At 45.3% G+C, this 27,953-nt stretch overlaps 1 protein-coding gene and 1 long non-coding RNA gene across 2 annotated transcripts; one reads left to right on the plus strand and one right to left on the minus strand.

Moving 5' to 3' along the window:
* The first annotated feature begins 1,943 nt into the window (after positions 1 to 1,943).
* LOC125738423 (uncharacterized) lies at positions 1,944 to 17,868 on the plus strand. Its single transcript, XR_007396832.1, has 3 exons — positions 1,944 to 2,004; positions 17,016 to 17,198; positions 17,697 to 17,868. It is a non-coding gene; the product is annotated as an uncharacterized LOC125738423 (long non-coding RNA).
* Positions 15,951 to 27,947, minus strand: il17rel (interleukin 17 receptor E-like). The gene is made up of 20 exons (XM_049007332.1): positions 27,752 to 27,947; positions 25,067 to 25,377; positions 24,461 to 24,478; positions 24,126 to 24,153; positions 23,484 to 23,627; positions 22,867 to 22,973; positions 22,669 to 22,783; positions 22,372 to 22,416; positions 21,872 to 22,011; positions 21,261 to 21,332; positions 21,112 to 21,166; positions 20,172 to 20,335; positions 20,035 to 20,079; positions 19,828 to 19,882; positions 19,033 to 19,169; positions 17,864 to 17,929; positions 17,711 to 17,768; positions 17,035 to 17,151; positions 16,814 to 16,871; positions 15,951 to 16,712 (listed from the first exon to the last, which is right to left on the minus strand). Exons 2-19 carry the CDS (start codon positions 25,163 to 25,165, stop codon positions 16,852 to 16,854), a joined length of 1,485 nt encoding a protein of 494 aa, XP_048863289.1. The 5' UTR covers positions 25,166 to 25,377; positions 27,752 to 27,947; the 3' UTR covers positions 15,951 to 16,712; positions 16,814 to 16,851.
* Positions 27,948 to 27,953: the final 6 nt, after the last annotated feature.

Raw genomic sequence — 27,953 nt, forward strand, 5'->3', positions numbered from 1 at the left:
TGGAAGGTTCCAAGCAGCACGCCTCCTCATGGAGACCTGGACCCACCAGCTGGAAGCCATTTATCCATGAAACAGCTGGGCAGAGCCTTTCATGTCAGGGAAAAGAGGAATTCTGAAGACCCCGTCGCCTCTAACCAAAAGTAGTGTAATTACAGACACGGGACTGCACTATAATCCAGGAAAAAATGTTAGCGGCTCCGTGTGACGGCGTACGGCCGTATTACATGACAGCTCTTCCCTCCTCCTCTCCTTCCTGAAACCTTACGGGGGAGAAAACTTGTCATTAGACTGTCACCAAGATATACAGAGAAGGTCATGTTCTCTCATCTCAGCAGCCAGCTGAGGAGAGGGCTTTTGGAATCAGACAGCTGGAGAGCAAGCAAGACAGACAGAGGTGCTAAGGTGGACAGTGAGTCCAAAGTCAAGATGTGCTGCTCTCATATATTAGTGACATATAAGAGATGTCCCGTTCTGCTTGGCTTTTTATTACTCTGGTGGACTGTGAAGATGCACAGTCTGGAGATGCACAACTGTGAACTGGGCCATCCTCACATGACCTCATATACACTGGAAATATACATCCATACATACATTCCACAGCTTCTTTAGGAACATTGACGGGATGCCAGTTCACCACAGGACTGGTTTCATACATAAACATAATCCAAACTGTGCTTTGAAGAGTAATGACAATTTTCCGCTGCCACGAAGAACTGAGCCATACCCGAGCCGTACCCGGGCCGTGCCCGAGCCGTACCCGGGCCGTGCCCGAGCCGTACCCGGGCCGTACCCACACTGACCGTGGCCCTGCTTACTAGCAGTGCCTACAGAGTGATTAAATCATGTTGGGTTAGTCAACACCTTCTGACTGGTTTACCCGCATGGAGATATCGGTGACCTATGTTGATTTTTGTGTATCTGAAAGAAAAAAAGGCATTCCCAATTAACTCGAAACTTGAAGATTTCCAACCTCTTGCTTAAAACGTACTAGAGAACAGCTGAAAAGTATGTATTCATAATGCAACTTTATGCAAGCTAATTCATTTGATGCTAATATAACACGGTGATTCTCACAGATGTGCTAGCAGAAATTAGCACATAGTAAATCATGATGTACACCATGTGAACAGTAAATAAACGTCCCTTTGATGTTACGTCGCTGTCTCTCTCCAAACCCGGCAACGTCTTTACCGAGACGACCCTTCTGCAGTGGAAAATTGAAGTTAGCTGGAACCTCGTTGTAACTAGTCTCTCTTTGTGGTACAGCCTGGTTCCTGTATGTCAGCAGAAAAGCGCCATTAGATTATTAACAGGGGGCACCTACAGTATAAAATGTTGTTGTAACAAAAGGCAGAAAATAATTTGAGGCCCCTACAACTCAGGGCTCTGTGCGACAGCCCAGGTTAGCCCAAGTTTTAGTCCGGCCTTGATTAGGAATGTTTATCGGTAACCTTGATATGAAAATTACAATTATTTACGGAAAGTTTCCCTCATGCACACATGGCTAATCCCTGTTAATTTCCCTAGTTACTTGTATATAGCTATTTCAGAAGCTGAAAACGGAGGAAACAGTAGGAAATAATAATGGAATTATCATTAATCAGCTTAGCCTGCTTAACTGTCGAACAAGTCTTTTTAAGTCCTCTGCTTTTCAACGGATTATTAAACCGACAAAACATCTCAACATTTTCTTAATAAATTAAAGAATGAAAGAAATTTATTTAGACGGCATGCAGGCAAAATGCCAATACAATGCATGCCACGTGAAAATTTAGTGGTTTATGCAATTAGGATAAAAGACAATCTGATGTTACTTGGGGATTCTAAATTAAAAACCTGCTTGGTATACTGATTGTGCGCGCATAATGATAGGTTTAACGTGTAGTATTTTCGTTTCAGAAGTACCACTTAGCTCAACCGCGTTATCTGAAAAATATTTGCATGCCTTGCTCAAGTGTGCTACGAATCTGCTCATGGCGGCTGGGATAGCGACATAATCCGAAGGTCAGTGTATCATTATGTTAATAGAAAAAGTCAGGCTGACAGACGCGATTTTGCTTTGATTGATCAGTGCGGTGCAGAGACGGTCCCGTCGCCACTGCTGAGCTCATCAGCTTTGCAGGAGGGAAACGAGCAAGCAACGATCGCGCCGTCTGTCCGCTGGAGCTGCCCTTTGCAGTATCTTTCCGTCTGAAACTGCATTTTTGCCGTCTCTGCGCTAGGAGCTGGAACGCCCCCTACACGCGCTGGATGCGGTACCCCGTGCGAGGCGGCTGCACGCTGAGCCGGCGCGCGCTGAACCCGTGCCAGCGCGACCCGGTTTCACCCGGCGCGCTCCGCAGGAACCCGGCGCATTGCCACGCTTTATCCGCGTAACACAATCCGGCTGCTTTCGCTATCAAAACTGCAGCGCAGGGGAACGGCACAGCTGCGGGAATCCGAGCCCGCAGGGCGCAACCTTGCCCGTCGTCGTGCATCTGGCATCACAGCCGCCTTTAATCAAAAAGTGAGTCACCCTCACCGTTCGCGTCACACGCAAATAATGTGCAATTATCCCGACAGCACCGTATCACTCCATCAGCGGTCTGAGGGAACATTGTGTGAGAGTGAAAAAGGGGTGAGTTGTCCATAAAGAACATAAGAACCGTACCAGGTTGTACCTCCCTCCCTCCCCGACATGCAATAGTTTTGTCGACTTGATCAAAAACAGGCAAATTAGCGAAGCCAGTTGATGTTTATAATGAGTGTATTGAGTATAAAAACAGATCCCCTCTGCGGTTCTGGAAAGAGTCGCTCTGTTCATCATGACAAGGAACTCATTGACCTGAATAAGCAGCCGCGCCCTCCGCAGCCGCTGTCGCAGAGGCGTTAGAGGCCCCTGCTGGCTGGTACTAGAATTACAGCCAACGTGGTGCTTTGGGACGGCGGCCGGGAATTGGTTAAGTTAAAATCGAATTCTGTTCACCCCAGCCCATGTGGATTTTTTAAAAAACCAGAAATACAAAACTCTCCCACCAAAATAAACAAACTATATATTACAAAGTAGATGGTACAAGTGAGGTAAAGACAAGCTTATAAAGATGCGATTTAGTGGTGGGGTCTTCAATTCTGCTCCAGGAGAACTACTGTCCAGTAGGGTTTCTATCCTACCAGGTTTCTGATGAGCCACACCTGTTTTCAGGTAAATACCAGGTTGGAGACCCCTTCTATAATCCTTTTTTTTTTTTTTTTTTTTTTTTGAGGAGTTTAAGTCATCAAATTCGCAACATACAAGTTTAACTAGATGGTGTGGAGTATGTGACTGAGAATTAGGCATCCAGGGGTATTATCCAAGGATGTTACATTAATATGTATTTTTAGTGAGGTAAAGTGCAGCTTTGAGGGTCGTCGGATTGTAAAACTGTCTGTATTACAGCAACGTCCTGCAGGCCAAGAGGATGCTGTAGAAGGGAGGAAGGATTTTATTTTAATAGCTTCCCCTCCCGGCCCAGATAGGGCACTGCAAAACAGCCAGCTTAAAGCCAGACAGACCGCAAACGACCCTTGTGTGTCGGCCACACCCACCTCTGCCTTTGCGTGCAGATCAATCAGCAACGGGTCAAATGCCAGAGGGTCCGATGAAAGGTCCAGGCTGGGAATTTGCATACTGGAGAGGTAGTGAATCAGGACATTTGAATTTCATTGAATGGAAGGGAATGGATGTTCCCCCTGGGGTGATGTGCCTCCCATTGCCTGGCTGTGTGCTGCAGTAATAGGAAAGTGGGCCAGATATTAACCCGCACTAATTACAGATAAAACCAGTCAGCGTCTCTGCTGCTGCACCGGCAAAACAGTCACGTTCTGAACATGAACCTGGTTAATGCGGCATCTGGATGCGGCTAAGTGGGGGAATGTTATCCAGGTTTATATATATAAATGCTCTCTGCTAAAAAGACATCTGTGAGCACGACCGCTTCCTTTCTGATATGACATTTGCCTCCTTTTGATGCTGTGTTCCTGTGCTCCGTGTTCCCTAACAAAGATGGGCTCCCTGCTCCTGCCATGATGAATGTAATCGTATAAGTGAATGTTGTTCCTTTCAGAACCTGCTTTATAGAATAAAGAGAAGTTGGGGGCAGAGATCTGGGGGGGAGTTGGGGCAGTAGAACAACCTTGGTTTTCACAATCCTTATTGGTGGTGGTGGGGGGTGTTTCGAGAATCATCACTCTCTCCTACATACCGCCGTTGCTGCTGGTGTTTTGGTTATGATGATGACCCCTGGTGATTGGCTCTCCCTTCCCCCTGGAGCTTCCCACTTCAACACGGGGGGGATTACAGACCTACATTGGAGGTCTCCTTGGCTGCCGTGCTCTCTGCTGTGACAGTGTTCTGCCGGAAAACCCACATGGGGAAACTCCTGTCCTCAGATGCGATTGCAGTGCGTACCTGCCGACAGCGTCCGCATGCCATCGCGGCAGATCCCAGACTAATGGAGTTTGATATGCCTGTTCACCATACTCAAACATGCTCATTAATCTCATCTAGGGCGAGTGAAAATGTCAGCCCTGGGTCCACAGCCCCGAGCTGAACACCATTTCCACATCATTGTCCTAAAGTAGGACCAAAAACAGGCCTTCATTTTTCACACGGCTTTGAGAAAGGTTGTGCTTTGTTGACGTTTAATGCGAGGGAGTGCTAGTCGCCGCAGCTACAGTGGTCCTGAGTGTTATCTGCGTGTCCAGTGTTGCGCCGGTTTGACGTTAATTTTAGGTATGCTGCTGTGCAATGATACTGAACAATATCTGTACTCCCAGAGGGGAGTCAGTCAAAGGTCAGCCAGACTGCACTGGCAGATCACATGCTACGCTAGCCATGTTATTTCTATAGTGAATGGGGAAACTATCCCGTAAATAATGCAGAGGATTAGTGGGAGTCCGGAGTGTTTTTGCTTGCTGTACACATACAGCATGAATTTCTGAGTCTTAGGGGTTGGGGGGATGCCATCACATATTAATCTAACTGTGATGCGTTAGTAACCCGGTCCTCCATCTTGTCACGTGGACTTCACAGTAACACTGATGCTGCTCATCTGCCAATCCATCCTCTCTTCTATTCTATAGACATCTAGATGACACAAGCAGGTACTTCACATGTAGCTGTGCGCTCACCTCAGCAAGGGCTGTTATAAGTGCTCTATAAATATAGTTAGATTGATTTGACTTGATGTCAAGCCATGGCCCTGCCTTGAGTTAACTGTTGGGGTCACAGAGGAATCCTTGGCAGAGTGAAGGTTGGGACTGAGCAGTGTAAGCAATGCGAATGTGCCTGGGAGAGGGGAGAATGCGGTAGGGCCAAGCTTGTTGAGGGAGCTTCTAGACGAGTATCTGTGTGCCCCATCCAGAGGGGGGTCCCCTCTACATGCCAGGAGAGGACATGCTGATACAAAGACTACAAACGTATCTACAGAGAGGGAAATGTTTTTCCATAACAAAATGAACAATTTGTGGAACTTAATATTTAACATGAAGAGAGTTGCGTACATAATCTCTGCGATGAATTATCCTGAGCGTTAAAACCTAAAACCTGAGCATTCAGCTCAGTCTAGATCAATGATAATAGTTCATTTGAATTGTGCTTTTTAAGAACCTGAAGATGCTGACAATGGACAGGGGAAAGTCTGAACACAGAGAGCCCAGCTAGGCAGTAATGAGCTCATTCAGATTATAGGCAAGTTCAGTTTAGCTGTTATGCTTAGCATTTTCCCTGACACTGGGAGTGTTGGCACTGTGGTGTTGAGGCAGAAAGGGGACACCTCTGATTTCTTCATGTTCACTTCATGCCCTGTTTGTGCCCTGTCCATACCCGTCACCTCACACAGACCCAGTAACCAAACAACCGTCCCAGGACATCATGGCAACCACAAATTTGGCACTCAAACAAGGTAGCAAACCAATGTTTTTATAATGTAAGATCCTTTGAATAACCACAACACACATGTACAGCAGCTTGGCAGTTAGCAAAAGGAATGTTTAAACAGTCAGTGGTCCCCTGTAAAACAATCCTATACATGGAAATGATTGACTTGTTCCTGTTATTTATAAAATAAAATGGCATGATATCTGTCAGATTTCTTGGTGCTCTAGCCAAAAAACTAAAACTTTGTTTTATTCTGTAAAACTCAAACTACGAGTCTGGATAACAAGATCCAAAATGCTGACGGGAGTTCCCTGTGTTCTTGAGAAAGTGTTCTCTGACTTTCGGACCTTCTCCTCTTAATTATGACCAGGGTTGACGCTCAGAAGGCCACCAGCTGAGACTGGGTGACTATACGTACTGGTTGACATATGATTTGGCACATGTTTCTGTTCCTCCAACACACCCAGTGGAGTTTCAACACTTGGCCCTGCTGCAGAGCAACTCCAGGCTTGACCAGCGTACTTGTATCCCTACTTGCATCAGCCAGACCTTTCAAAATCAATGACTGAAACCTAAAGTCTGAGATGCACCATGTGAAAGATGATCTGGGTCCGGCGTCCGCTTTACTTCCTGATCTTTCTGAAGCTGGTCCTGCAAGTGAAATGCCAAGCCCAAGGTCCGATCGAAAGGCATGCCCGGCTTGGGCAGATACTGCCGTAGCGTTTATCTTGGCAGTATTAAACTGAGTAATACAACTGGATGGTTTAATATAAGCCAATTCAAACAAAAATAGCATCACATCTTCAGTTGAAGCTGACTGCGGCATTATTAATCTGGACAGGGGTGGGTGTGTTTGTTCTTCAGTGCATGACATTGTTCACGCTACAGTAAAGCTGGGGTAAGAGGTAAAAAAATGCCCCCCCAACATTCCTCAAACCTCTTTCCAGCCAGGCCAATGAGCCTCAGGTCTCTTGAAGGACCACCGCTACTCACCAACCACTTTTGTGTCCCGTTTTTTGCGGTTCCCTACTCGGAAAGGACAGATTCCCCTTCCCTCAGCCTCTTGGGTCCAGCTGACCAAATAGGGTGCCGTCGTGGTAGCAGGGTGGCCACCCATCATCGAAAACAACAGATGGTACTTATCTTGGCGCCTTTTGAGATTTCTTCTGTCTTGGCCTTAAACAGCAAGGCATGCACACCGTGATTCATTAAAGGGTGGTCATGACATCTTTATAATGTGGAAAATATCCCACAGGGACATGGGAAAATCTCACTGGGGCAGACATCTGTCAGCTGGGAGGAGGCTTCTTTGAGTTGCCTGAGTGAACCTGAAGAAGATGTGTTTCTCAGGGGGAAAGGGGAGGGCAGCTTTGGTGGCTTGTCACATCACATTGGAGAGCTTGTTATAATGGCAGGGAATATTGGATCCCAGATCTCTGCTTGTCCTGAGGAAATGCAGTGGAAGGGGACAGTAAACAGAAGTGGTGTACTTCAGCTGTAGACCATGATGCTTCAAGATGAAAATAAATGAGGAACGGGATAACCAGCAACAAGTTGGAGGGACTCAACCATCAACAATGAACACCCAGAAAGAAGACGGATAATTCTGAGAAAATGCCCTCTATATGGTTGCCAGGAATCAGCACCAAATAATAATAATAACTTCATCTGTGGAGCCGTGAGCCCTGTTTCATGGTGTTGATGGAAAATGTTGACTTAATGATGTCATGCATTGCACGTGCGCGCTGTGCCCTGCCCTGTAGTCCTTGGTTAGTGCTGTTCCTCACAGTGCTCTGGGGCCAGCTGGGAGCTTGTAAACACAGCAGGGACTATCTGCAGCTGACCTACAAAACGAGCTCCAGACCAGCCATTGAAATCCAGAGGTACCCTCAGGACGTTACCACGGCAACCATGCCAAGACCGGTTGCTCGGGCTCACCCGTATTCCTGCTAGTACAAGGCATGCACACACCCTGATCAGGTAACCCACATGCTGGGGTTAAGGTAGCCAACTAATGTTATCGGTTTATGGCTGAGAAGGGTTGTGTTTGGTGTATTTTATGAAATGTATCACAAACCTCAACGTTGGGTCTGCTAAGGTGATGTAAAAGAGCTCTGAAGCCTTGAGGCTGGGAGAGGATCTCCTTACAACTGTAGCCCTCCTTGCCGCCTGGGAAGCTGTCCCAACAACTGCAGCTGCAACCTTTCCTTCGAGGGAGGACCCAGCCTCTCATCGGTGGCCCCCATCTGAAGTCTGTCCAGAAGCAGCCTCGCACAAAAGCAGCAAGATGTTTGTTTATGTGGCTTCCAGGCTCCGTTGCTCTGACAACAAGGCTTCGACCTGCATTCCGACGTAAACACATGGAGGACCTGGGCCCGGAGTCGGCGGATTGTAGCCTTCGAACTCACAGGAGGGAAATTCAGCCGACTTGCGCATCACCCCAAAACAGAATCGGCCTGAGCTGGCTTCACTGCCTGCTCCGCCTGTGGTTTAATGTTTCTCCTGGGCCAACCGATTACAGAAGCTGGAGCTGGGTGACAACTCATTACATTCGGTCTTTTGCTATTTAGTCCATTTCAATCTCATGAGCTGCCATAAGCTCTGTGCCGACATCAGGGGTGGGTTTGTCTTTCCTGGAGCCAAACTTAAAAATTTGCCCTCCCCCAGATGTTTCAAACACTAAACAAATAGCTAGTGCGTAGAATCAGAAGACTATTAGCTGGTTAGCAGACCATGCCGCTCTAGCATCTCCTAAGTAAAGGAAGCTTTTATTTAATATTTAGTGTCGCGACTGTTTGTGGCCAACGGGGGTGGGGTTGAGTGGTGGTAAACGTCGCCACTGGCCCCACAGTCAATGCTGTACCTCCTGTCATTTAGTAGCAGCCCTCCCAGTGGCCTGTACTACGAAGCGGGTTTTCTGGCTTATCGGGGTAACTTGTCGGATTTAAGGTACCACAGTTTAAATGGACTTCATATTCGTTCACTTACATTTCGCTAAGACTACCTTAAATCCATCAAGTTACCCTGATAAGCCAGTAACCCCGCTTCGTAGTACAGGCCCCAGCTCTGTACTTATGCCATGTGCTACAGTACTACTCCTGGGGAGACACCATCGCAAGACAACACAAGACATTTGGATGATGGGGTCCTGGTTGAATGGTAGAGCACTGGCATATTGGCTGTGTTTCTGTTCTTTCACACATGGGCTTGATGTGTTTAGGCCTACAGGACCCGCCCCTTTAGTCATATAAAATGGAAGGCAGTGGCTTATAGCTGAGCCGCCTGAGAGAAGGTTTCCCTCTTCTTTGTACAGGCACATGGAAATTCCTCCTCACCTGACTAATGGGGACAGCGGGTCCCATCCAGATAAAACAAACCCACCATGAGGTCATCAGTAACCGTCCCAAATATGGGACAGAGTTGCTCTCAGCTTTCTTGCTCAGTGCAGGAATGCCAAAGAGCAGGCAGACTCGCTCCAGCTGGACCGCGGCAGGCAGCGGTGTCATCGACCCAAAGACGATGACTCTCGCTGGCCTCACATCAAGGTGCTTTCTTTACAACTCCTGCGGAACTTATTAACAATGTCATTCCTCACACTAACCAGACTTTCAGATAATCCTCTGTGTCTTTACGCTAACTTGTGTGATCGACTGCATTTAAAATGGCATCTCTGAGGGAAACCTTTACCTCACCCAGAATGGGGGGGGGGGGGGCAGTTCATCCTCCTACTGCTGAGTGCTGAGAGCACCTCATCCTCCAGAGTGTAGGCCATCCTGTCCTCCTGATGTCCACGGACCAGAACACCTCATCCTCCAAGGTAGGCCGTCCTCTCCTCCTGATGTCCACGGACCAGAACACCTCATCCTCCAAGGTAGGCCGTCCTCTCCTAATGTCCACGGACCAGAACACCACATCTTCCAGGGTAGGCCATCCTCTCCTCCTGATGTGCACGGACCAGAACACCTCATCCTCCAAGGTAGGCCATCCTCTCCTCCTGATGTCCACGGACTGGTTTACATCAGACAACACCCCAAATTGCCCACCCCGTTATAAATATTCCTCGCTCTTCCTTTTTATAACTCTTTCTCTTCTTCTCTTTCACACAGCCTGGAAGGTATTCTCTCTCTCTCTTTTTTTTTCTTCTTCTCTTTTTCTCTTTCACACACACGCATGTCCGCACACTCATGCGTGTGTACGTGAATCTCTGACTCTAATTTTACTGTAATTAACTCTCCCCCAAACCACTAAACCACCAAAATTCAGACACAGATGAAAATGAATAACAGGAAATTATTTATTTTTAGTTTAGATTTTTTTCTTTAAATTTAAAATAGAATGAAATAGATTTTTTTTTCCCTGTGGGGAAATGGGAGTTGGACGCAGATGTGAAAGCACAGTGGAAACATTTCGAGTACGATGCAAGGTCTTATAAGAGCAAGTGTGTCATGGATGCAAAGTGGTCCGATTTGTGGTGTACAGCTTAAGGGAAACAGCCCAACTAATGTTAAGACACAACTAAGTTGTCACTACTGTTAAAACACTTTATGACCACAGTTGCATTAGTTGCACCGATGCCTGTATTCTCCATATGGGTGCTTCGGATTGCAGGCAAGCCATTTATTTCTACTTTGATTTGCTGCATTCCATACTATCCAGCTGGCCCTGCATTGAGCAAAAGCGTGAGTGCAATTGAACTCCACTGACCAATGCTGCGTTCCACTTACCATGCAGGTCGGAACTCGGAACTGGGAATGACCACGTGAGTTAAACGTGTTCCAGTACAAGTCGGAAAACCATTTAGCAAAACCAGGACATCTTGTCGGATTTAAGGTATTTCATTTTGAATGGGCTTTATCAACGTTTACATTTGGCCCGGACTACCTTAAAACCAACAATTATCCGACTACGCAAGAAAGCCAGTTTAGACCAATTAATTGTTAGGCATTGTTGGCAATATCAGTTGAGAAAAACACATTGCGCTGTGTTTTTGTGCATAAAACTCCGTAGCAGCACATCCACAGATAGCAGTTGGACAGTATTGTTTGTACGACCGATTTGATGAGCCACTAATGAAACATGAGTGTTAATAAACAGTATAAAAGTACAGCTTTAACTCCCGTTGATGAAGGGTGCAGCCATCTTGGATTCTGAGCTTGGAGTTTGTGTCGAATCCTCGGAGTTCATAAGTCGGAATTCCGTTATAAGCATTTTATACGAGGAGCGACCTGCCGGTGGGCCCACCATTAGGGGGCGGGATTGAGGCAAGGATTGAAGAAGAACAGGGCAGTGGGTAACATCTGAGCTCCATTTTATCACTGATGTAACTTGGTTTCCGTTTCTGTTTGCTATTTGAATAGTTCATTGTTGTTACTGTTACCAAGGTTCCGGGTTTAGAATGTCATCTGGTCTATTGTTGAGAGAGTCACTTCATTTTCTTTTCATCCACTCATAGAAGCACATCTTCAACCAGTATACCGTCCGTTTGGCATTTTATACTTGTTCATCTCTTTTTAACCGCATATCTCCACGATCCATTTAACGTATGAACAAATGTCCGTATTTGTCAATATGAGGTCACTCTTTTGTGCTACAGCCAGACACCGCAAGCATGTTTAGAAAGGGTGTGAGGACGCCATGAAGAGAAACAGGACTGAAATAGCAGCTAATGTTAAAACAGCCCCCAGAGCACATGCTAACAGTGTGTATGCATAGAGATGCTTTCCATCCATTTCAGTCACTCTAATGGTGCTTTTTCACCGCCATCAAGAACCAAGCCGTACCAGACCCGTACCGCAAACCTGGCAATTTCCATCGCAAAGAATATGACCCATACCCAGTTTGTACCTGTGCACGTGCCTAAACCAAGCTGGTTGCGTAACCATCATCTGATTAGTCGATACCAATGGATATGGATTATCTGAAGGAAAAAAATGGCATATTCAATGTCATTGTTGTTATTATTATCCATCCATCCATTTTCCAAACCGCTTATCCTACTGGGTCGCGGGGGGTCCGGAGCCTATCCCGGAAGCAATGGGCACGAGGCTGGGAACAACCCAGGATAGGGGGCCCGCCCATCGCAGGGCACACTCACACACCATTCACTCACGCATGCACTCCTATGGGCAATTTAGCAACTCCCAGTTAGCCTCAGCATGTTTTTGGACTGTGGGGGGAAACCGGAGTACCCAGAGGAAACCCCACGACGACATGGGGAGAACATGCAAACTCCACACACATGTAACCCAGGCGGAGATTCAAACCCGGGTCCCAGAGGTGTGAGGCAACAGTGCTAACCACTGCACCACCATGCCGCCCCCGTTATTATTATTGTTATTATTATTATTGCACATCACACTGTATTAATAACTTGAAACTTGAAAATTTCCAGCCTCCTACTAAAAAAAGTACTATGGAACAGCTGAATGGAATTGATTTCCGTATACCCACAGACACACACACACACAATCAGCCACAGACACACACACACCCACAGACACACACACACTGCCCGTCTCTTTCTACACACTGATCTCTAACGTCATCACAGAAGTTCCTGCTCTTTTGAACTGACTTAGCCACAAGTAACACATACTGGCTGACCTCATCAAAGGGTAGATGATGGAGCATGAGGAATGTGAATATCAGTCTGAATCTGGCAGTGAGTCTGGGTGGGTTTAGAGAGTCACTGCATGTTCCTCTGTCATTATGCTGTTCAAAAGTCAGAATCATAAGCAATGTATTGGTAAGTGAGTTGGTCCATTCCATAGACAGTTGTGAGCTTCAGAGGAGACCAAGCTGCCAGCTGAGACTCTAGGCTAGTGTGTGAAAATCCCTGGAAGATGCTGGAACCAGCATGTACGGCACCAATGATCACACTCGTTTAAAATGATGTAGATCAGATTAACAGTAACTAAACCTGATGACCCTGTGTGTAGCTGTATGAGTTTGGTTGCAGCCGCACGGTGTGGCAGGTGGCGTTTATGTACCTAATAAACTGCCCACTGAGTCTATCGGCTCACAGTATATTCATTTATGAAGAAAATTCAGTTAATTTCAGATTCTGTTGTTTCAGTGACTCAGAGGTCATACATATAGAGACAAAAAAGCAGGGTGAAATGTTTACTCCAGCAGAAACAAAGCCAGAGACAACTAACGGGAAAGTTCAAATCAGGATAGCGGATGAGGTCATTCTTGCTCTGATTCCTGCCTGCACTTGTGTGGATCTGGTTAGCAGTGCAATCTCACAAAATCTTCAAAGCACAAATGCATGGCAGATAAACAGGCAGTTACCCTGAGTTGTGGAGGTGATCGAGAGAGTGAGAGGTGCGCTCAACTGGCATGCGACGGCTTGGAGTTCCCTCCACTGAGGTCATCAAAGAAAAGAAGGTATGCATGTGCGTCCCTTATCCTTACTGGGGCTAATGCCAGCCAAGTCAGCAGGGTTCCAGTGTCCAGATGGATGTGGTTTGGAGTGTGCCAGTCCCTGGAGTAATTGGGTGTTAAGAGCCTTGCTCAAGGGGCCCAACGGTGACATCACTCTGAAGACCATGGGATTTGATCCAGTGACCTTCTGATCATAGGCATTATCCCATTCCCTCATACCCCCTACATCCCATATCTGGACTTTGCATCCTATTGGCATGTGCTCCTGATGTTTAACTCCCCACCCCACTGTATACTAGTATAGGACAATGCCAAGAAAGGCTTCTTGAGACATAGCCACGATTAAGAAAAGAAACCAGTTCAGCTCAGTTTTTGAGAGCGCCCTCTGCTGGACAACTGACATCAATGCACAGGGAACACGTGACACTCGGGCCCCTTTATGATGGTGACACTCTCCCTGCATTGCTGCACCACCCTGCCCCATCATATTGCCCAAATCTAACCACTTTGTCACATCACTTGGCACGTGGCAAGCACAAGTGTTTGACAAACCCGTGTGCAAATTCCGACAGCAGCGGGAACGCACTTGTGCTAATAAACATGAAACGGACGAGACAACAGTGCAAATGTTCGCATACGGGACGTGGTAGCATTCAATTTTGTATTAATAAATACCAGGCGCAAGTCGTAATAATTCATATAATGCAACAGCGTGTTGTCCTGAACAGAAACAGGGAGACTGGCCAGCGGGGCTGAGTTTTACATACCCCACTGATATCACACATTTCCTATTAGTGGTCAGTAGCACTAAAAAATAGAATGGATATGAAATCATCATCGAAAAGCAGGCTGATCCTTGGAACTGTTTTTTTACACACTGTTTCTGCATATTCACTCAGAAATGCATACATTCTCTCAGACACACACGCAGAAAAAGTATGAAATGAAAAACACGGAGATCAGCTACCACAAATTATGTCATGCTCTCGCAAGTTATTCCCTACACCTCTTTGCGTGACGAGTCTGCTTGGAAAGGGCTCCTCCGCCGGTGCAGTACTGCCCTCTGCTGGCTAAGAAATGTCACGATCAAATGCAACTTTTAAGCGCTAGAGGGCGGTATAGAACACCAAATAGCAAGCGAGTTTACCGGCGATAAATTTAGTACGCGGCGCTCATTGAATCATTTTAACGATGACATTAAGATTAATGACTTAATCCTTACATAATTCAAAAATGGTAATACAATTAATGAGCACTGTTATGTATTGTAGAAATGTCGCAGACTTTATTCAATGTAGCCTAGTTAGTAGTTAGGCTTTGGACTGCTTTATATTAATACTAACGTTTGAAGTTGAATTTGTTCTGCCAAAACCTCAACACTTTTAGCGGATGTGCTGTCGCAAAGATGCCCGTGAATTTAAGAGAAGTTGTACGATGGTGGTAGCATGATAATGGCCGGGTTTCTCGCCCACTTCGTGAACCAATGCTTCTCAGAAATGCCCAGGGAGGTGGGGGCTTCTTTAAAGCCATTTACGCCGCTTTAGTTAGCACATGCCATGACCCCCTTGCCGTAATCCATTCTTGGTTTTTTTTGCTCAGCTCACCCAGTTCATGCCAAACCCTTCTTTGTACCTAGAAATATTAAATAAGCATACTATTTCATAATACAGCTGCCGGATAAACTAATCCGTGTGAACATCACTCAAAATGACCTTAAACATTTATTGCGTTATGAAGATAAGAGACTTTATAGTCATTGTATCAGAAATACAACGAAATTCGTTTGGTAGCTCGCTGCTCAGCAGCAAAGAGGTTTGCATTAATGTACGACATTAATATAAAATACAGTCTCGTAGACATGGTATAAATATAAATAAACCTAAGATAGCTATTAGTAAAATACAATAGAATATATATATATATTTCCTGGTGCAGTCTACAGTATGCTAAATTATTTACAGGTTATAGGTATTTACAAGTCAACGTAATTAGTCAATTACATTCGATTACTCAGCGTTACAGTTACTGGGACAGTGGATGAGGAAGTAAGGGAGCCGGTGAAGACCGGCGAAGGTTATATCCCGCTTTCCGAGAGCTTCGTTCGTGACAATGGCGTTCAGTTTGTCATTCTCTATTCTAGGAAATGCAGAGTACAAGGAAACAAAACCTTGGCTGGCATAGGGGAAATCCACTGAAAGCACTTCCCCATGTAAATGACAGTAAAAGCAGCCACGTGATTGTACCCAGGTACTCTGTAAGCTTGGCATTAGAGGAAAAAACACGTTTTAAAGGGCTAGTAAAAGATAGGGGTAGCGAGTTATGGGCTGATGCTGGTGTGGGAAAGTAGAGCAGGTGGATTGCGAGGGCAGGGGAAGACAGAAACTGCGTAGCTGCAGAAAGCCCCATGCGATTCAGATGAAATATCCTTGCGGTCAAAACCGATGGCGAAAGGGCTCCAGTGCCGGGTGGTGCGGCAGATTCCGCGCTGCCGTCACAGTCACACACTCGCCGGGTAACAGGAGCGGCACTGAGACCCTAACGGGAGGCGAGCTGAGCGGGCAGGGAACTATATTGTGATCAAAATGTTCATCAGAATTCGCCATGGGGTTGGACACGTGTGTGTGTGTGTGTGTGTGTGTGTGTGTGTGGGGGGGGGGCGGGTGGTTCTGGGGGACGCCATGAGCGAAGCCATTTGTAAATCACCAGGGGGCAGAATAGTCGCATTTGCGCTGGATCCTTCAGTAAGCTCCTATACCCCCGAAATGCTCCGGGTCGGCTGACCCTGTGCTCACACACCAAGCATCACTGTCACCAGTTTGCCACCACTCACCAGTGCCAAAAGGGAGAAGGAATTATTGAAAAAGAAACAAAACAATTCCAGTGAAAGTGTGCAAATGGCAAACATAACATCATGTCATTCATTTGCAAGGTGTTGGAACCAGGGGGTCGTGTGCCCCCCCTCCCCGCCCCCATTTAATTTTGATTCATTCATCCTCTACAATAAATAAATAAACTTTTGCATGTAAATTAAGTCGTGTCCCCCGAATATCAACCTTTCTCTTAAGCCGTTGTTCCTGCGCACGTTCACTAAGTTGTGTGGGGCCTGGAATTTGTATGTTCTTGACCCCACTTGACTGTCGAGGTAGAGGAAGGCTCCCCTCCGTGGGTGAGGAGGAACCCTGCTGTGACTGAGGTCCTCGGGGCCAAGCCATCAGCTTTGGAGAAGCCGGGTCACAGAGATACGAGACGACACCCACATCCCATCCTGCTTCGATACTATGATCGATGACAGCCTTGGGGGGGGGGGGCACCACAATCCACAATCCACCCAAGTTCCAGCTGCTCCACACAGAACGTGGTACGGATGTGTTCAATTGGGTGAAAGACTCCTTGGCTGGTTGGGTCATCCATGGATGCAGGACGGGCAGGACTGGGGAAAAAAAAGTCAAAACCTTCAACTGTTCAGTCTAAATCACCATTCTCAGTGGCTCCACCCCTCTCAAAAATAAGCACTGTAATTGGCTTACCTACCTGCCACTCACATAGACAAGCACGGCCGGGACCCCTCCTTAATTTAGCTTTTTGAATACTGGAATCAGGCAGACAGAGATTAGTTTATGCCAGTAACAGAGTGACCAATCCTAAAATTATTTATATATAAAAAATACAAACGCTTAAAACTTTTTTGGGGGATATCACTTAAATATTTTTGTCATTTTATCATTTGTCACAGAGCAACAAAGGACACCAACTCTTCAATGCACTAAATGCAAGGAGTGAAGCCAGGGTGAGCAGACAGAGGCAGCAGAGTATCAGCAGCAGCCAGGGGGCGCCGTTCCCAGTTTTCTCCTCATCAGGGTAGCTGTCCGCTGTAGGAACAAAGCGGAAGAAGATAACTATGGGTCTGGTTAAACCTGTAAGAGGAATGCCCTGAATGCACTGTGATGTGTGGAGCTACATGTCAAGCAATGTCATTTATCATCTTAGCAAATATTCTGAATAACTGAAGGAGATCAGTATTTATTTAGCTTGACTCATCTGTTTAATTGTCAGTGGTTAGACAACAAAGAAATGCTTGTTCCTGGTTTAAACCCAGTCCAGGAAAGAAAAACCTGATCACAACCAGTTCTTATAACCTGAAACATCCAAAATTGCTTGTAGACCTGTACTTCCAACAAATCCCTCTAGAACATTCCCCCAATACATCACACACACACACACACACACTTTAATACCAGTTACCGTGTTTCATGAGTCATGTACAGAGTCATTACCCAACAAAAAGCTTAAAATGACTTGTTCTTGCTGGCCCTGAATGAGTTTCTGACGCTTCTCACTTGACACAAACTATGCAAGATTGCTTTGTTGTAGGACGTTTTATGCTGAATCTGCCCACTTTATCTGACATTGACAGAACCCGATACTCACAGCACTGGAAGTCACAGTGAAGGACTTGGACGGAGAAGTTGACATCAGTCCGTCTCACCTTTCAAAGGAGAAGCACACAAACAGTGATCAGGCTTGGCTGTGGAGCCGGTGACCCGAGCTGATGCTATTTCGATGTTGGGAGAGCAATCATACCTGAATACAGACACCTGGCCTGCATACCTCCATGGTTAGGTTGATGTCAACAGGCTTAAATTTCTCCTTTAAAAATCAAATGTTAAGTTATTTACATAAAGGCCTCAGATAGCATTTGTCATTTTTTACAAAGACTGTAGCCTATATTAAATAATTGCATGGATAGTGTATGTACCTAAAATGCTCTGTCGTCATTGCAAATGATTTTATACACACTGACTAATGCCACTTTTCCACTGCCACCAAGAACTAAGCCGTACAGCGAAGAGACTGTTTCCGTACCTGAACTAACCCGAACCCTGCTTTCTAGCCAAAAGCGTCAGCAAACTCAAGTGGCTGCATCACCACCATCTGATTGGCCGAAATGCAGGGAGAAACCGGTGTTTTATGCGACAGAAAAGGGGCATATTCTATGTATTATCCATTATTCGTAGTATCGCACATCACAATGTAGGAATTCATTCCTGATTACTCAGAACCTGAAAAGTTCCAACCTTCTACTACAGTCAGCCGGCTGACCAATTGTGGTTTGAAAATATTGAGAAAAAGAAAAGCTTTAAAACTAACAAACTATAGATTTCAAATTGGCGAAGTGTGTAAGCAGGGACTGAACGCGGTGTGTGTCACCACACCGTCCATATGGTACTGAACATGTACAATGGAGCCAATTGACTGTACGAGATCCGGGAGTATTGTATAGAACGGCTGGACGGAATAGATTCATACTGCAAATTTATGCAAGCGAATGCTAATTCCGCTAGTGTTTGACGCCAACGTAACATGGTGATTGTCACACACGGGCTAGCAGATTTTAGCACATAATAAGTCATGATGTGTATCGCGTGAACAGTAAACAGGAGTCTCCTCTTTCTCTACATCACTGCCACTCTCCAAACCCGCCAACACCTTTACCGAGCTGGTAGGTCTACAGTGGGAAACCAAAACAGGCTGGAACCGCTCCGTAACTAGTGTCTCTCCGCAGTACTGGTTGGGTACAGCCTAGTTACTGTATGCCAGTGGAAAAGCACCATAAGTGTCCAGAGCCTGTTCTCCTGTGAATGTCACTTCCAAAACTCTCCAGAGAGATCTATGAGCCGTTATACTGTGATGTATTACATGATGTAAAATCTCCCCCAACGCCAAGGATGGAATTTTAGATTGGAGAATACCACAGCGACTGAGGCGACTTGGTCACATTCCATGGGCTCGCTGTTCCGGCACAGATGCCACACCACCTCAGTGTCGATGTAGGAGTTCACGGTGACTCTTTGATGCTGTGCCACTGAGCTGAAGGTAAGATCCCAGGCTGAAGGAAAATTTATACAAACACCGAGCGGTGGGTCCAAAAGAAAATCACCATATTAGCTCCGTGGTGGAAATCAAAGGTGAATTTTCCTGATAGCATGAGTAAACAGACAGTTAGCATGGCACACATCACCATGAATTAGCATGACAGCTTAGTTATGACACCAGACGATAAGCACTTGTAACCACCAGTAGTTACTGTGTCTTGTTGCATTGCCTCTCCTGCTCCAGCCTGTGGTCCCAACACGAGGAGTTCACTACATAGGGTAGGCTAGGCTGTATCAGAGCTTGATACCACAGCTGGGTGGTTCAGGTCCAGAAAGTACAAATCCAGTCCAAGGTTTTGTGTCAACCAGCCAGTTGAGTCGCTCTGTGACTGTGACTCTTTATGTTGAACTTGTTGATTGAAGCAAACTCTTGGTCCGGATTTGTACTTTCTGGACCTGAACTTTTTACTTCTGCTTGCTGCTCATGCACCAGGGCCCATACCTGCTCTACTTTAACTCCTTGATACTGACCCTCCATAATCATTCAGCAAATCAATCAAATTTAAATGACGGCAATTCTGTCTGGCTAGTAAGATCTGAAGGACTTATATGGAACGATAAGAACTAAACCAAGAAATATCTGCTTGGTGTGGTGCGAGTGATGGACAGTACCTGCATTCTGTCTTCCAAAGGGACATTTAACCCAAGATCCTGCGGCCGTGCTGAACTGATGAGAAACACAGGACATCAACAGGAGATGTATAGGATAGATGACTCAGATGCATGTTTGTGGTTTCAATTGATAAATGTTGCTTTGTGTTAATGTGCATGAGCTTGGGAAATGAATATGTCACATTTCGGGTGAAGTAGCTTGTTTACCTTCACACAAAGCTTTGGGTGGGGGTCAACCTTGGAAAACACCACCTAAGAAAAGAGGCGATTCAGCAACTTGATAAAAGTAAGAAGCCAAAGGGAAGGAAACATTTTCTATAGATGCCAGTATTAAAAGGCAACACCTTCTTTGAGCTGACCACTTGGCTGGAATTGGCAAGGTCATGGCAGTCCAGCTCTCCTGCTGATTGGCAGAGTGAGACCACCGCCTCCACGGGGCATTCTGGTTCCCATGACAACACTTCCTGCTCGGCGTCGAAGGTCACCCCCTTCCACAGCTCCCCCGTATCTGTGAAAGACACTGTTTTCAGTGTCTGATGGCCGACAGTTTTGAACGTATGGAATGTTGACTCTAAAAAACACTAGATGTTATTTTTATATCTAAAAATATATATATATTTTTTCCCTGCATGCCAATTCCACCCAGTATGACTTCTGGCCTCTGCTCCCGCCGCGCAGCAGTGTAGCGTGCGAACTCCCAGCATCCTAGTTCTTTGTACTTGCGTACACCATTAAAATGATGTTGGATAATGACTTACGAACATTTCAAGTTACGAACGGCTGTTCGGAACGTATCTCATTCATAAGTATAGGAGCGTCTGTGTTAAATTCACGAGAAGATCAGCTGACAGCCTGTCCTTGTCCTATTTTGGCTGGGATAAGAGGGAAGAGGGTCCCCACAAGCTGACCCAGGAGCAGCAACTGCATCTAATATCAATTAGTAGTGACTATCTAATGAGCACTGCTTGCACAGAAATGGACTGGGTTTGTGAAATTGGAACAAAGTTCTCCTAAGATACATAATGAGCCACTAAAAAGTGACTAGTTTAGTAAAGTAGATTTGAATGGTGTTGTGCACTGCTGTGCTTCTGCTCGGAATGGACCTAACCACCCCAAGCGGACATCCATCTGCAGCTTGAAAGGAGGCTGCCTCGTGTGCCGGCCCCCTCGTTCGCCAGCCCCTCGTTTGCCAGCCCCTCGTTCGCCGAACCCTCGTTTGCCGGCCCCACCGTGCCGCGTCATGGGTTGGTCTCACCCCTGTGGTCGTTACTGTGGGGAACTCACTGTTTCTGAATGGGCAGACTTGTGTTCTGCGGGCATCGGGCATGGATGGCCATCCCTGTGAAGCAGAGCCACCGTGGTGAGCACAGCGCGCGTGGAGAGTGCACCTCCTCGGTAACCATCAGCGTTGGATCTAGACGTGATGCATGTACCTCGATGCAGAGGCAGGGCAGTGCTCGGGTATAGCGCAGCGTTGCATTCTTCAGGGGCTCCTCCTTCTTGATCTGCAGATGTCAAACCCGAAATCCATAAGACCACTATTTCAACGCTATTTTTTTTTTGATCAACAAAATGTAGAACTCGTGAAGCTTCCTAATTTCGTTCCCAGCGGGTGCAGTTGTGAAACAGCTACGTGGAAGGTGAAACCTCATCGCTAATAAATGAGGACTTCGTCAGCGGTCAGTGCGGCGGGGCGAAGCTCTTTAAAGGAATTACTCCACTACAGTCACCATCACTGTTTCCTCTATTAACAGACTTTCAGTTTGACTCTATTCTGCCAGACTGTAGTTAACTTATTTTGGCACCGAGCCTGAAACCAAAACCGCATGCTTCTGGCAAAAAAAGTTTTTTTTACAGAATAAATTTCTGGAAGAAGAAAGTAAAATTAACTATTACAAGCATAATGAAAGTTCAACCATTGACCCCAACCAGATGGGCTCACTCTCTCTATTGTGTAATTCCAAAATTAACTTAAAAAACATACAGACACGATATGTTTCCATGCACATGCATGAGTGCATGGAAACTGCATTGCAGGACTTACCAGTATGTGCTTGCTGGTGCCCCTGCAGATGAACCCCTTCAAACACAGCCTAAGGTGATAATCCCAGTCCTCCAGGATCCCAGAGACCATGACGGACAGCTCCTGTTGCTCCCAATCCACCACGAACTCTATGGTTCCACCTGTCACGGGTGAGGATTGCTCATTTCACCTACAATCCTCGGCATAGAAAGGACTGGGAGATTCACGTTTAAGTGTACCATCATCTGCCCTGTCCTTAAATTTGGAATGTCCCACATGAAAATCTAAGTTGATTCCTATTTTTTGGTGAAAACTATGCATGAAACATGCATCTCTGATCTTTTATGTGAGTTAAATATGATATAATTATCCGTATATAACTTAATTATCTATGTGTATCTTGGACAGCATACAAAACATCTAGAAACAGGAACTACTTCAGTAATATTTCTCTTGTCTGAGAGAATAGATAACAATGAATTTATGACATTTATCTGAGTGTGTGTCTGTCCGAGACTTACTGATGCATTCTGGAACATTCTCCCTCAGGTCTACATTGTTACACCCTGCAATAAGAGAAAACAAAGAACATGGATGCAGACTGTATAATTAAATTCTGTATAAATTAGAACTTTGCTCTTGGGATCACACACACTTTGGTAGAGTTAGACAGACTTTCATGTTACTCATTCTGTCACAGAAGGTGGTTATTGCTAAAAGGAATGTGTTTCGGCATGAAGTAGGGTAAAGGTATGCAAAGGTTTGGTGACTGTTAATCGCTATTTCTCGAACCCACAACACTCAAAGCCGTTGCTTGCCTGGCACTCTGAGGTCATGTGACCAGGTCAGGTTGCAGTAGCTGGGAATAGTTTTCAGTGTGACGTGAACATCTAGGCCAGGTCTCACATCAAAGCAGTCGTCGTGGACCAAGACCTGGTGGAGAAACCAGGAGGCATAGGAGGGTCAGTCATGAAAACTGAACAAACCGAAGAACATCCATTACAAAGTATGCAAACCTGCTGTCCCGTCAGCCTCTGCAGGTCCCGCCGGGGGAAGGTGACGGCCCTGCATGTCTCCAGCATCCCAGCAGAGAACAAGCAGAGAGCCAGACCCCGGAGCTGCTCTGGAGGAACACCACAAAGCCATCAGGGAAAAAGTGGGCATTTCGAGTAAAAGTAAGCTTCCGGAAAGCAAGGGAGCACTGACCAAGGGGATTTCCCCATCTCCTACTCCAGTGTAACCTCAGCCCAGAAGCAGGCAATAGGAGGGGACACACAGGGCTCGATTCATGAATGTACAGATAACCCATTTACCTTTGAACACAGTTTGGAAATCAGTTTTACATGTATCTAAGCTTGACATAATTTACTGCTGCTTCTAATACCCAAATAAACATTGATCATGGAGATAGACCTTCAATGCACCATTAACAAGAACTGTAAATCCTGAAAAGATAACATTGAGAAGCTACCATGACAGTAGATAAATATAATAGTGTAAACACAAGTCAACTAATAATTTCACTTGCAGATTTTCAGAAGTTGGGTTCGAAGTCTAACTGCAGCTGAGGTCCACAAAACGAACGGCGGACAGTGCCGTCCTGAACGTGGAGCGGGCGAGAGCTAATACCCACTGGTGAGCTGCACCACGGCCGTCACCCTCAGGTGTGGGGAACAGCGCTGCTCCTGCTCACACTTCATCACCGTGGAAACAGTGATACCTTGAACTGTTGTTCGGTTGAGTTCTGTGGCCGGCTCCTTGCAAAAGTCAAAGGGCGCTGCAAGAGGGTGATACAGTCAGACATTCAGGCAACTTGTGGTAAATGTGACCGCCAGGTTACATAACGCCACTCCCTCCTGTGTGAGTCATTCTGTTTCGGGCTCTTTTAAAATACTGGAATTTTATTTGTCTTGAGCGGAGGTAGACGACTTCCAGCAAAAGTGTCTGTTCTTTAGGGGCCGGTTGAGTTTCTCGTAGAGGATGTGAGAGCCACCTCAGAGATGTGCCTTTGTGTCATTGGTTCACATCCTGTGGCCGTCTCGAAGCTCTACTGGCCACGTGGAACTAGTGGCTGGAGGGGGTTCAACGCCTCACTGTTTGAGAATGTCTTAGAGCTGCTGAGATGGGCAGGACCACCTTCCCTATGTGGTCACCTGTGTACTTGGGCTCCCTAATGTTTGTAGAAAGTCTGACAACTAATACAGAGTCATGAAGAGTCATGTCGAATCATGCAGAGTCAGACACACACACAGGTATTTGTATAGGATGTACTCACAGTGGGACCTGCCTCTGCATTGTACTTCCTGTTAAAAAAAGGGAAAAGCCATTGCTTATGTTGAATATGACCAGCCAACCATGTGATCTTACTACCCAGAGCTAATGAACATTTATCAATTAACTCATCATTCAAATGATAACATCATTTGTAGGAATCTGATTTGCTCATGTGACTAGAATCTTAAGGAAACAGTAGTTAAAAATAGTGAACGTGTGAACCTGAGGTAAACACATCCTGCTTCATTTTTGCAGCCTTAGCTTGTCAGTGCATTTCTTTAGTAAAAATAGGAACTCTGTTTGTGAAATTAGGTAATGATTAAACTGCATATTCACCTGAATGGTGGCCACCTGCTGTGAACGATAGTATTTATTTGCGTATTAGTACAGATTATCTAAAAATGTCAGCCCGTAACTGCTGGATTCAAACACACACTCTAATTCAATTCGAATGTAAATGTTCATTCACTTAATACATCTCTGAATTTCTTCAGTGAATGTACCCCATGAGTATTTTGCAGACTATATAATCAGCATTGCGTTTACTTCTCAAAAGGGGCAGTTTTACAGCACGTCATTAGCGGCTGGACACTTGTGTCTGAAGGCCATGAGATACTGAAATACTGTGCCTATTCCACAGTACACTGGGAAGCACTGAGAGGCTATAAGCAACATTTCAAAACACAGAGTGCTTCAGAACTATAAGGTCTCAAATGAAACGAATCATTTGGTTCTCATTCAATCTAAGTTTGAATGATATACTGAATATCGCTTGAATGATGGACGCCTAATCTATACACTTATTCCATTCATGTTTTTAGTAACCCTTTACCTAGGAATTACACATCAGAATCAGATCAGTTTCCATTGGCACTGCCTGACACGTACACAGAATGTAAAGGGGATAGGTGATATTAATTAGCACCGAGCTGTGTTCATTACCTGAGAACAGTGTGTACTGCAGCTCTGCATCCTGTGCATCATGCTGTCTTCAGCCAGTACTCCGCAGGCTGTCAGAACCATTAGGAAAGCAGATCGCATTCTTGTTCTTCCCCCTCTGGGCCTGTCTCCCTGGTCTCTGATCCTCAGAAGATTGCTGACTGGTTCTGCTTTCAGGGCAAAAGTTCCCAGGTCTCAGGTCTTGGTCCCTGATGCGATGCCGGTCCCTTCTCTCTGCTTTCTCTGGCCACGGTGTGGAGTCTGACTATAAAGGAGTCTCTCCAAGCTCCACCCCTAGGTTTTACTGTCTGGCACTAAGCAAAAGTAAAAAAAATAAATATAGATATTTTTAATATATAGAAAGCTAACTCTGAAGGCGAGTACACAGCAAATCACCAGTCTCCGTAATTTTGTCTGTGTTTACTAGAGTAAAGACTGTTTGTAATACTTTGTGACTGTTACCAGCGCTCAGTGTAAATGTTAGTCTACTTAATGGTGCCAAAACAATCTCACAGAAAAGCTAAATGAACGTGTTTGTAAGCCACATTGAAATCTAAAAGCTTAAAGGGTATGGGGTCATCTCAGTGATGCACCTCAAATTCAGCACACAGACCATCATAGAAGTTGACTTTACTGTCAGGTAATAGGTAAGCTTGACAGAAAGCTAACGTTTGCCCCAAAAGTGCTGTATGGAAGTGAGTGAGTAAGTCTAGTAGGTACAGATAAAGCTGAACGGGCAGATAATGGGGTCCTGATCTTTTAGCTGCTTAGTAAAACAAAATCCCCTTTTCCTATTTATCATGAAATAAACACTGTGGTTTATTAATTAGACATATGATACACAGTATGTATTGAAGTGTATTTCCTTTCGCATTGAGGAATATGGGTGTGTACGTCTCTGCCTCCTGGAGTGTATATTGTAGACGTTAGACCTTAAGTGGGATCAGGACGACTGAGTAGCAACTCCTTACCGTAAAATTCAGTTTCATGATGCAATGATTGTGGGTTTTTTTTTTGTTATGGGGTTTTCTTTAGGTTTCCAAATTCCAAGTAAACCCGTAGCTACAGACGACGGGCTTTGTGTTAAATCACTTAATGCCATTTTCATTACCTGTTGGATTCGGGTAACGGGGGAGATGCCAGGCTGGCTCGAGTGTGGGGCTTCCCCAAATGAATGCTGGGTCAGCCAGGATGTTAATATATAGTGAACTATTACATAAAAGTATTGAGTCGTAAGAAAGGGTCTCATCCCCGAACGCAGGGAGTGTAAATCAGGTTTCAGTTCATGCTAGGGCACACGCACACAGCGGGCTATTCCTTCACCTTAGTGTATGTTTCTTTAACACAGTATGGATGGAACTCCAACCCACAACCCTGAAAGTATGAGGTCACTGTTAGCCACCATATCATCCAAATCTGAGATGGGTTTAGTCCCACGCCCAACTCAGCCGAAAATATGATACCCCTCTTAATTGGCTCTGGGCCCTTTTTCAGTACAGCTATTAATAGCGGTGATGAGGGACACGAGGCTAATTGTGTAAGTTCATCTTGATCTTGTTATACTTTTATTGATGTTGCTCATGGAGAGAGCAGTTTGGTGATCCACATCACACTTCCGGCCTAGTTTGACCATGAAGCTCTAGGCCAGGGCTCACCAACATGGTGCCCGCGGGCACCAGAATACCCCCAAGGACCACATGAGTCGGCCGCAGACCTGTTCTAAAAATAGCACAACTCACCAGTGAGCAGCGTCTAAAATGTAATTCTATCCTCTTACTATTCTTCTTTAATCACATTTGCATTTGTATAGATTTAAAAATGACAACATCTAAAAAAAGCATTTAAAACATGTTTATTAAAAACATGAAGTTCATTAAACATGAAGTTTAGATAGTTTAGGAGGGCGTTTCAAACTGGTAGCCCTTCCTATGGCTCAGTACCCGTGAAGTGGCTCTCTGTTTCAAAAAGGTTAGTGACCCCTGCTATAGCCTCTGCCTCAGCACCTAGAAATCAAGTCAGAGGATGCAGGCCTCTCTAAAACGGCAGAAGTAACTTATGTATTTCGGTGCTTTTGTTCATATTTAGGATTCATATTTAGGGTTTCATTTTCATCAGCTTCTATCGCCCATATTTTATGCTTTAGATCATCGGCATGAGAGCGAGCCAAGTACAGTATTTTGTTTTTTAATGTTCCTCTTCTTGCAAACTGTTCTGAGATGCAATGGCGATCAGTCGAATCGCGTATAAAGTATGAGTACGAATTTCCGTAATTATTAACGTAATCGCTGGTGTTACAATGGGTCAGTTATAACGGATCACTGCTAACTTGGCGCACAGTACCGCCTCCTAGCCGTGGCTGACAGGTTCCCCATGTTAGTTTCGTATCCCTTGAAATATCATTTACGGCGATACATTTAATCTCCGAAAGGGGGAAATGCCATTTATTTGCGTAATTGTGGATATTAGCCTATTACTTCTTTTTTATCGGCTTAATTAAATAATATTACACATTTGAACTATGAGATACCGTATTTGCAAAGTGATATGATAAGATACCCTTCTTAGAAATTAAGGTGTAACCCATGTGTGTGATGTGACCCAGGCGGAGATTCGAACCTAGGTCCCAGAGGTGTCAGGCAACAGTGCTAACATTTATATTTGAACAAATATACATTTCTGTTTTTTTACCTTAATCTTCGCGCGAAGTAAGCCTGCACATCCTCAGCTTGATATCCCTTGAACCTAAGAGATACATGCCATATCCTGTACGACCCCCAAGGCAAACAATAAATAACTTGTAAAGTTTAATTATTATTTTACTATTGTTATAACATACCAGAGTGTGTTGCTTATCCTTCCTGTAATTATAGTCACGTTCTTTACTGAACAG

The sequence above is a fragment of the Brienomyrus brachyistius genome, chromosome 3 (assembly GCF_023856365.1).
Source record: "Brienomyrus brachyistius isolate T26 chromosome 3, BBRACH_0.4, whole genome shotgun sequence".
NCBI classification, from domain to species: Eukaryota; Metazoa; Chordata; class Actinopteri; order Osteoglossiformes; family Mormyridae; genus Brienomyrus; species Brienomyrus brachyistius.

Coding starts and splice junctions, on each gene's coding strand:
- il17rel (XM_049007332.1), bottom strand. CDS start 25,165: ATGCGATCTGCTTTCCTAATGGTTCTGACAGCCTGCGGAGTACTGGCT. Junction 21,333..21,871: donor GCACCAGCAAGCACATACTG/GTAAGTCCTGCA, acceptor TGACATCTGCAG/ATCAAGAAGGAGGAGCCCCT. Junction 17,930..19,032: donor AAGTCGCCTCAGTCGCTGTG/GTATTCTCCAAT, acceptor TGATTTTTAAAG/GAGAAATTTAAGCCTGTTGA.